Source organism: Gymnoscopelus braueri (genome assembly GCF_963280865.1).
Source record: "Gymnoscopelus braueri genome assembly, chromosome: 24".
Taxonomy (NCBI): domain Eukaryota; kingdom Metazoa; phylum Chordata; class Actinopteri; order Myctophiformes; family Myctophidae; genus Gymnoscopelus; species Gymnoscopelus braueri.
Window position 1 is genome coordinate 4,991,983 of NC_137626.1, and position 10,807 is coordinate 5,002,789.

Consider the following 10,807-nt stretch of genomic DNA (forward strand, 5'->3'; position numbering starts at 1 on the left):
AGGGACTTTCAGTGCATGTTTGAGTATCATGAGACTCTACAATGAGTAGTAGTAGAGAAAAAAATAACTTTGCATCGGTTATAATAGACGAATTTCCCTTAGCTCCCATTATGCCAACGGAGGGGGTCGAAAAAATGACGACAGGGGAATCGCTGGAAAAAAACAACGCCACTTTCTACGTCGGTAGGTGAGTAACGACACATCAAAGATAACACTTAAAATGTCCGGATTTCTCCTTTAATGGGTTAACAAAATGAAAAACGAGATATTTACTTCTGACAACACTGATGGGGTTTGAAAGAAGATTTGTTCGATCCCACGAGCAAACTAAGCATTAGGGTGTGTGATAGTTGCTACATTGTGTTTGTGTAATAACAGGAATAACAGGCGTCTCAAACCTGAGTTGTGGTAGGTGTCCACCCAGCCACCATCTCCATCATCCTCCTCTATGATGGCCTCCAGCTCATCCGAATACTCCATCTGTTTACAGCGTTTGTAACAGGGAACTGCAGATAAGAGAGACGACACATGTATAACTGGAGCAGTGCACTCCTAGCCTGGCATTGGCCAGACTGATAACGTGGATTCACTCTCACGTTCCTCCCCCGGTATCAGTCTGGACTTCGGCCCATAGGGAGCGAGTATGAGAAATCAGAAAATGATTTTGATGCTTTTCACTGTTGTACGGACAGCAGTTGAAACGCAGTCACCGATTGGCCCGATCATTTTCTGATTTCTCATACTTGCTCCCTATGGGCCGAAGTCCAGACTGATAGCGGGGGAGGAACGTTACGTGAGAGTGAATCCACGTTATCAGTCTGGCCAATGCCAGGCTAGCACACTCCCTCTCAATCAACAACACATTTATACTGCCGCTTTTAGGAACTTCCTTTAACTATCGCTTACTCTCTTAGCGATGATTCCATCTTTACGATTAATCATATAAATCTTAGAGCGTGTTTTTGTATACACCAATAAAAACCACCAGAGCGTTTTTTTATACACCAATGAATCGACGCGGGGGGGACACATTTAATAGATTATAGATAGATTTTGTTTGTGTGTGTGCGCGATTGATCTTTACTGTACACGTGCTCTTACACCCTTAGCTCATAAAAAGCAGGGGTTATGTATGTCTAGAGGAGGTGCACATTAATCTCAGCTGATGGAATCACAGATTAATTATTAAGTAGTAGTTAATAATGGAACCGGAACTGGAGTAGTTGCTCTCCATCTTGTCATTCCAGCTATGAAGCGTTTTTATATTCTAATGTCTCCGCCAGGCCGAAGGCGCGGCCGAGACTATGTTTTGCCCCCTGTCCGCCCGTCCGTCCGTGTGTGTGTCCGCCTGTCCGTCTGTGGACGGCTAATCTCCGGCACCGATCAACGCCATAGCAGAACCACTGCCCCAAATTGTTGCAAAACACATTTATTTATATTACTCCTACAGATTTTGTACAAACATCACACAAAACGGTACACATCATCTCTATGGTCATGTGATCAAGAGAGATCTGTCCCTTTTTTCATATTCTCTCCTGATTGGCTAAGATTGGCTTCCAAAGTTTGGAGGAGTGGCCCGTTGTGAACAAAAAGCCTCAAATCATGAACACAGCAGCGTCCGATTGCTGAGAAACCTCCTTACTTGCACAAAACAAACGCGGCCATATCACCCCAATCTTAGCTGCATTTTATTGGCTACCTGTAGAGTTAAGTTTAAGGTGCTTTTATTTGTTCATCAATCTTTACACGGGCTGGCCCCCTCAAATCTATGCGAACTTTTGCCCGATTATACTCCAGCCTGAGCATTGAGGTCTGCTGACCAAGCTGCTCCTGACTGTTCCCATAACCATGCACGCATATTCCCACTAGGCAGAGGAAGAGATGCCACCCTTTTCACATTGGCCTATTATAGCAGGCATATTTTTGCACCTTTTTTGCTATTCCTAAAGTCATGTCATCAAGACGGACCAGTCCGATGTCATCCTGATTGGCCAAGACTGACTTCTACTACCTGGCCTGGCGGAGAACTGTGATCCAAAGAGTTCATTTTTCTAGTTTTAAGAGTGTAGATAAGACAGGGAATCCAGGACAGAGGGATGCGAGACATCATGACGGGGGGCTGGAGTCAATACCTTGAACATTTCAACATACAAACAGCAAAATATCACTTTTTAAAAGACATATTTTAAAATGAAAGCTTTACCGTTGCGTGTTAGAAGAAACTGTTTCTCCGGAGGCAAATATTGCTTGACCTTGCTCTCTTCTCCCGACGCCCTGGTGGAATATAGCATGTGAAATATGAGTCGCGTTATTTCACAATATCATGCTTAATTATTACATAAGAGCCACACTCCTTACATCTGACATTGTAATAGGCCTGCACTACTAATCACCAGTGGTGGAAAAAGTACTCAAATTCTTTACTTAAGTAAAAGTATCAATACTGCAATCTCTGTTACAAGTAAAAGTCCAGAATTAAAAATGTACTTGAGTAAAAGTACAAAAGTATTGGCATCAAAATGTACTTAAAGTACCAAAAGTAAAAGTACTAAATATTTGAAAATAGCCGATGTACAAGCTCACAACGCGTCGCGATGCGACGCGTTGTGAGCTTGTAGATCTGCTATTTTCAAATAGCCTATGTATAAAATAGGGCTAAAGTGGTTCATGTATGTTTCATTATATCATAGTTTATATCTGAAAAGTAACTAGTAACTAAAGTTTTCAAATAATTGTAGTGGAGTAAAAGTACAACATTTGCCTCTGAGATGTAGTGGAGTAGAAGTAAAAAGTATTGGAAATTGGAAATACTCAAGTAAAGTACAAATACCTCAAAATTGTACTTAAGTACAGTACTTGAGTAAATGTACTTAGTTACTTTCCACCACTGCATAAGAGCCACACTCCTTACATACATCTGACATTGTAATAGGCCTGCACTACTAATCACCACCTACACAGGGCCCTCAACAACCAGGCTCCCCGCTACCTCTCTGAACCCTTCCAAAAAGGCCCCCCCCCCGCTCCCTCGGGTCGGGCGATGCCAACCTCCTTGAATGTCCCCACAGGTCAAAGAAGCGAACCTGGGGGCGGCAGGGCCTTCTCGGTGGGTGGCTGTCCCCCCCTCCCTCTGGAACTCACATCAAAGATGCCCCCACCCTCGCCACTTTTAAAACCACGCTCAAAACCCACCTTTTCAGACTTGCATTCCCTACCTAATCCCCCTTTTTGCACGTTTACTTCTATAGCTAAGGGGTCTTCAACAAGGGGTCCGGGACCCCTAGGGGGTCCTCTGAGCTACTATAGGGGGTACGCCAAATCTTTGTGTGAAAGGATGGTTTTTTTTACATTAACCACTTGAACCCTAGAATTCATTTTCTGAGGGGAACATTAGAGGTATAGGTGTAGAGGGAAAAAAGAGCAGACCAAGTTTTTTTTTATCTGCGACACAATTGTATACAATATGTAGTGGTGGTCCCTGCTTCATCTCTTTCTCAGCTAGGGGGTCCTTGGCCTGAAAAAACGTTCAAGACCCCTGCTATAGCTTTTTAACCTTTTAACTAGTTTTTCCTCGTAAAAAATGGCTGGATGGGTATTTGTTTAGTTTTTATGCTGAAAATCTTTCATACATTTTCACAAATAGCAAAAACAGCCAAACTACATCCTCAAAACATGTCACAATGCAACGTGTTGTGAGCAGATAGATGGGCATTTTTGGGGAAAATGTTTTAAAAGTATAAAATTAGTTAGTGTGTGGCCTTTTTTTTTGTCCCTAGTAGATCATTTATTATTACGGTTATTATATTGTTATTATTTTTGACCATCTCGTGTGACCACTCACTCACTCCAGCACTGTAATCACAATGCTATCACTCACACATAGATGATGGCATTTCAACCACGAGGGACACGAACACTCACCATTTCCACGTGGGGCAGTGATGAACCAGATGGTCTCCTGCTGCCACAAACTACACCGCAAACACACAGGAAGCAACACTTGATCAATCTAAACAGCACAGGACACTGTCAAACATGGTGCTAGGGCTGCAACTTTTAATTATTCTCTTAGTAATTGTTCTACGAGTAATCGAATAATCGAGAAGCACCTCTTTTTTCTGTATTTGTTTATACATCAACAAATCTATTTAACCACTTAAGCCGCATTTTATACTTTGTCGCACAATGGTGCAAAAACAGTGAAAATAACCGATCGAGAAGCTCTTAGCGCGACACATTGTGAGCTTGTAGATCGGCAATTTTGTACTGTTTTTGAAAGTGTTTCACCAAACACTTCGCCTATATATGATATGATAGTAGGGATAATATGACTAAAGTAGGGATTGATTACAAATCGATTATAAAAACGAAATGATGATCAACTGCTGCATCCCTACACGGCCAACAGTTCAAGTAAATGATGATGAATGATAAGACCGGGAACGCATCTGTGTCATTTTTAGATTTCTTTGTGCTATTCAAGAATAGCAGACATACTAGCTCATAATGAGCTTGTAGAGCTGCTATTCTTTCTTCCGCCCAAAATTACATGCGTTTGGCCGCCGACCCCCATCAGAAGCAAAGATTTGAGTTACAAATGTTACAAAATATATATATATTCAAAGATTTGTACGATGTTTCAAAGAAAATAGCAGATCTACAAGCTCATAGCGCGGCACTCGGTGCCACGCTATGAGCTTGTATATCTGCTATTTTTGAATAGTCAAAGAAATCCAAAAATGACACAGATGCTTTCCTGCATTGAATGGGTTAACTAACTGCTGCACCCCTACAAGGTCAATAGTTCAAGTAACCATAGGGACTGTCCTCACCTCTTCTGGAGTGATCACTCCCGTCTCTTTGAACTTGGATTCCTGGAATCAATACAAAAGACGCTTATCATATCATATCATGTTAAATTGTAGACACATATTATTAGGCTGCATCTGTCCTGATGAGTCCAGAGATAAACAAGCTGCACGTGGAAATTAAGAACTTAAAAAAAGGGATAGTTCACCCCAAAAATGAAAACATAATTTGATGACCGGCAGCGGTTCCGGCAGGAGACGCAAAGAGTCTCCTTTGTGTCTCCTACCGGAACCGTCTGCCTACCGGTCCGCTGGTCATCAAATTATTGGCTTAGGAATGAGACAAAAACAAAAACATATCCATGAATTCAAGTCTCCAAGGGATGACTAATCGATACTTGTTATATATATATATATATAGCCTAATAGAGGACTCATCTTATCCAACAATGCATAGTGAAAAGTATAGGCACAACCGATGAGTTCACTATAAACGTAGTACCCTGTATAGAAATATATCTAATGATTTGGGAAAACAGCCTGTTTATTTCGTTTAGTTTCAGTTTGCTATTATAAATCAATAATAACGCATGAGGTTACAAGAGTGATACAGCAGCTACACTGAAATCCTGTGGTCATTAATTCATTTAACTGTGACCAAATTAACCTGAAGTCTTGACAGGCTAGAAATGTAATGGCCCCCAAATTGACCTGTAACAAGAGGGTACAAATACAAATGGAACCTAATGGACCTGTTACTCTTGATAATATAGATGGTGGACCCGTCCATTTGGTCCCATAGTGGGTAACCGGAACGCTCGACCCAAAACACACTCGCCCCCATTTGTTTATTGTTTAGGAACAAGGTTAGGTTTAGACATAGTTTTACTGAGGTTACGTTTAGGAATAAGGTTAGGTTTAGGCATAGTTTTACTGAGGTTAGGTTTAGGAACAAGGTTAGGTTTAGACATAGTTTTACTGAGGTTACGTTTAGGAATAAGGTTAGGTTTAGACATAGTTTTACTGAGGTTACGTTTAGGAATAAGGTTAGGTTTAGGCATAGTTTTACTGAGGTTACGTTTAGGAACAAGGTTAGGTTTAGACATAGTTTTACTGAGGTTACGTTTAGGAATAAGGTTAGGTTTAGGCATAGTTTTACTGAGGTTACGTTTAGGAATAAGGTTAGGTTTAGGCATAGTTTTACTGAGGTTACGTTTAGGAATAAGGTTAGGTTTAGACATAGTTTTACTGAGGTTACGTTTAGGAATAAGGTTAGGTTTAGACATAGTTTTACTGAGGTTAAGGTTAGGAATAAGGTTAGGTTTAGACATAGTTTTACTGAGGTTACGTTTAGGAATAAGGTTAGGTTTAGACATAGTTTTACTGAGGTTAAGGTTAGGAATAAGGTTAGGTTTAGACATAGTTTTACTGAGGTTACGTTTAGGAATAAGGTTAGGTTTAGACATAGTTTTACTGAGGTTAAGGTTAGGAATAAGGTTAGGTTTAGACATAGTTTTACTGAGGTTATGTTTAGGAATAAGGTTAGGTTTAGACATAGTTTTACTGAGGTTAAGGTTAGGAATAAGGTTAGGTTTAGACATAGTTTTACTGAGGTTAAGGTTAGGAATAAGGTTAGGTTTAGACATAGTTTTACTGAGGTTATGTTTAGGAATAAGGTTAGGTTTAGACATAGTTTTACTGAGGTTAAGGTTAGGAATAAGGTTAGGTTTAGACATAGTTTTACTGAGGTTAAGGTTAGGAATAAGGTTAGGTTTAGACATAGTTTTACTGAGGTTAGGTTTAGGAATACCTGGTGGCTACCGTTCCGAGGTCGCTGGATTAGGGCGAGCGTGTTTGGGGGCGAGCGTTCTAGTATTCCCATTGTGTACCCTGTCATAGTTAAATGGGCCTTTCCCATGCAGTCCTACCTCGAGGACTGGGGTCCATTTGGTTTCATTATTGAACCCTGTTGTTATAGTTCAGGGGTCCTGAGAGTTACTACAGGGGGGGACGCCAAATCTTTGAGTATTTTTTTTTTTAATAGTGACCACTTGAACCATAGAATCCCTATTCTGAAGGGGAACTTTAGCCGCAAATAGCAGATCTGCTATTTTCGGCAAAGAGGTTTGGTGTAGAGGGGGAAAAAAGCAAACCAAATTGTCTAAGTATTGACTATTGAGGGTTTAAGTAGTCAAAATACTTCCAAAATGTTAATGAAGTCCATGATCATAACACCAGAGGCAGCTCCACAAATCATGTTCAACCCAGATTTGGCTCAACTAAGGGAATGAACTCGTTCTCATGCTATCCATCAAAAATGTGGAATGCCCTACCAAAAGGAGTAAAGGAGTGTAAAACCCTACTCACTTTCAAAACTGCCCTAAAGATACACCTTCAGGAGGCAACAATTCGAAAATGGCCCCTGTCTAAGTCTTAACCTACCCCCCCCCCTCTTTCATTTTCTTCTTTTGTATATATTTTTTTCTCTCTTCATACCAGTAACCTGAAAGCTGATTGTATGACATTCTGTTTAGTAGTGTGTATATCTGTCTGTCTCTTATATGTCATCATGATTTGTGTGCATGGGGTTCTCATTTTAAACAAGCTTTAGTGCTTAATGAGACTCCCAGTTTAGTAGACCTTGTATTGTTAATTTGTACTTCCATGTACTGTTGTTCTCATGTCTTACTAAATAAAAGTACATCAATCAATCAATCAACTGTCTTAAAATTAACATGAATCCAACACAATGGCAGTGGTGTCAAACAAGTCTATGGATCTATTAAAACTATGAAAAAGGTTGAACCTGCAACACAATTAATTTAATACAATATGTAGTGGGCGGAGGGGGGGGTCCCTGCTTCATCTCTCTCTCTCTCAGCTAAGGGGTCCTTGGACTGCAAAACATTGAGGACCCCTCACCCTGTCATAGTTAACCCATTCAGACCTGGAACTGTGTCATTTTTAGATTTGAGCTAAAAAGCATTATTTTACACTTTGGCTATTCAAAAATAGCAGATCTACAAGCTCGTAGCGCGGCACCGAGTGCCGCGCTACGAGCTTGTAGATCTGCTATTTTTGAAAAATCGTGAAAATGTGTGCAAATCTTTGAATATATATATTTTTAAAGCGAACATTTTTAACTCAAATCTTTGCTTCTGGGGGTCCCTGGAACAAAACATTTTGATGGGGGTCTGCGGCCAAATACATATACTTTTGGGGGTCCTTGACGTGAAAAAGATTGAGCACCACTGATATAGAAACATAGGTTTTTCAGAAAACTGTTGAGATTTAGGAGACATGTAGAATCGGCTTCAGGTCTCAATGGGTTAAAAGGGTTTTTCTATGCAGGACTGACTCCTAGTTCACACTCACACTCAGGGAGTAGATCTTACCTTAAGGACAGGAGTGACTCCTAGTTAAAGCCACACTCAGGGAGTAGATCTTACCTTAAGGACAGGACTGACTCCTAGTTAAAGCCACACTCAGGGAGTAGATCTTACCTTAAGGACAGGACTGACTCCTTAGTTAAAGCCACACTCAGGGAGTAGATCTTACCTTAAGGACAGGACTGACTCCTAGTTAAAGCCACACTCGGGGAGTAGATCTTACCTTAAGGACAGGACTGACTCCTAGTTAAAGCCACACTCAGGTGAGTAGATCTTACCTTAAGGACAGGAGTGAGGAACTCGGCCACGCCGAGCGCCGTTCCTTTCACTGAGTTGATGACGTTCTGCATCTGATAACGACAATAACGATGGAGAAACACTCGTTAAAAGACCCACACGTGTGATTATCGGTGTGTGTTTTAGGCGTGAATGAACGTGATTGTAATAAAACTCACGGTGTGAAGAGGCTCTCTGTGCTGAGCAACACATCAGGAAGGATGTCAACAGCAGCAGGGCACTCAGTCACGTGACACGGGTCACATGATGATGCATTGCATTGCATTCCTCCCTTCCGCTATTCGGCTCTCGCGAGAACAGCTGAGCTGCTGGGCGCTATTGGCTATTGGTCTGTCCCGACAGTCATGGATGAACTCCATTATAGTGTTTGCGCTTTCTCTTTTTATAACCCGTACATCTACATAAAAAAATTAAAATTCAAATATAAATTACCTCCCTTATGGTCATGGATGTTAAAATGATGTACGGACCCTTAAAAGTACCCTTATTATCGTCCGTATTGTTCAATAAAAAGCATTTTAATTTGATAGGCGCCCATTTTATCATAGAAATATTATGTATCAGAGTGCAGTAAACCTCCCAACCGATAGGGTCACGTAGTTGAAGGCATATATCTATGGTTGAAAGCATATGGAGAAAATGGCCACCGATCTGATTAAAATGCTTTTTATTGAACAATACGGAAGATACGGATACTTTTACGGGCCCGTACATAATTTTAACATCCGTGGCCATGAGGTAAGTAAGAACTTTATATTTTAAATGTGCACGTTTAAGTAGATAAAGGTACCAAATAGGGAGAAAGTGTAAACACCAGGTTGAAGTTCATAAATGACTGTCATATAATATGTCATGTATCAGGGCTACTGAGCTGGGTGCTGAGGGCCTGCAATAGTAAAAAATATAATAATAATAATAATAATAATAATAATAATAATAATAATAATAATAAATACTGTATTATTCATTCAATGCATCGCGATGCATTGTGAGCTTGTAGATCTACTATTTTCAAATGGCCAAAATGTATGTAGGGCTGAAGTGGTAATGTTTGTTTTGTAATAATAATCAAAATCTACAAAGTAACTGGTAACTAAAGTTTCCAAATAATTGTAGTGCAGTGAAAAGTACAATATTTGTCTGTGTAGTGGAGTAGAAGTAAAAGAACTGAAAACTGGAAATAGTAAATACACCGTAAAGTAAAAGTACCTCAAAATTGTACTTAAGTACAGCACTTGAGTAAATCTGTTATCTATCTGTTATCTATCTGTTAATTTGACGCTCACTCGTTTCCATGCAAGCTACTACATTACCCAGAATCCTTTGCTGATATCTTGCCAAGCGAGTGGGCGTGTTGATGACGTTTCTGTCATGCGACTGGCTGGTCGCCATGGCGACCAGAAGGAAAGAATACAAACGGAAAGAATGCAAACAAAACAAATAAACGTCATAATAAATAACAACATCAGTGGTGGAAGAATTACTCAGATATTTTACTTGAGTAAAAGTATCAATACCACAACAAAAAAATACCCTGTTACAAATGAAAGGCCTGTGTTCTGTTACTTGAGTAAAAAAGTACACAAGTATTGGCATTACAATATACTTAAAGTATCACAAGTAAAAGTAGGCTACTGAAATGTTTGAAAATAGCAGATCTACAAGCTCACAATGCGTTGCGACCGTGGTGAGCTTGTAGATCTGCTATTTTCAAATAACCAAAACAATTGGGCTAAAGTGGTTCATGTATGTTTTAGAATAATCATTATATATGCAAAGTAAGTAGTAACTTAAGTTTTCAAATAATTGTAGTGGAGTAAAAGTACAATATCCTTGGACCCCTGGGGGTCCCTGACCCCCACTTTGAGAACCACTGGCCTTGGCAGCCTATGTGACACGTCGACAACACACTCCATGACACTGTCTGACACTGCCTGAATGCATGCAGAAGACTGGGCCCTTTTTTCAGTGGTGGAAAAAGTACTCAAATTCTTTACTTAAGTAAAAGTACCAATACTGCAAAATAAAAGTACTCTGTTACAAGTAAAAGTCCAGAATTAAAAATGTACTTGAGTAAAAGTACAAAAGTATTGGCATCAAAATGTACTCAAAGTACCAAAAGTAAAAGTACTAAATATTTGAAAATAGCAGATCTACAAGCTCACAACGCGTCGCGATGCGACGCGTTGTGAGCTTATAGATCTGCTATTTTCAAATAGCCTTGGTATAAAATAGGGTTAAAGTGATTAAGGTATGTTTCATTATATCATAATTTATATCTCAAAAGTAACTAGTAACTAAAGTTTTCAA

At 39.9% G+C, this 10,807-nt stretch overlaps 1 protein-coding gene across 1 annotated transcript in view; it reads right to left on the reverse strand.

Annotated features, from left to right (window-relative positions):
- Window positions 1-8,718, reverse strand: part of atg3 (autophagy related 3) — a 30,696-nt gene extending 21,978 nt beyond the window's left edge. Inside the window, exons 1-6 of the mRNA XM_080422189.1 lie at window positions 8,656-8,718; window positions 8,479-8,550; window positions 4,836-4,877; window positions 3,925-3,974; window positions 2,207-2,277; window positions 399-506 (exon numbers count right to left, since the gene is read on the reverse strand). Coding sequence (XP_080278315.1) covers window positions 399-506; window positions 2,207-2,277; window positions 3,925-3,974; window positions 4,836-4,877; window positions 8,479-8,550 — 343 coding nt within the window. The 5' untranslated portion in view covers window positions 8,656-8,718. The remainder of the gene's footprint in view (window positions 1-398; window positions 507-2,206; window positions 2,278-3,924; window positions 3,975-4,835; window positions 4,878-8,478; window positions 8,551-8,655) is intronic.
- Window positions 8,719-10,807: the final 2,089 nt, after the last annotated feature.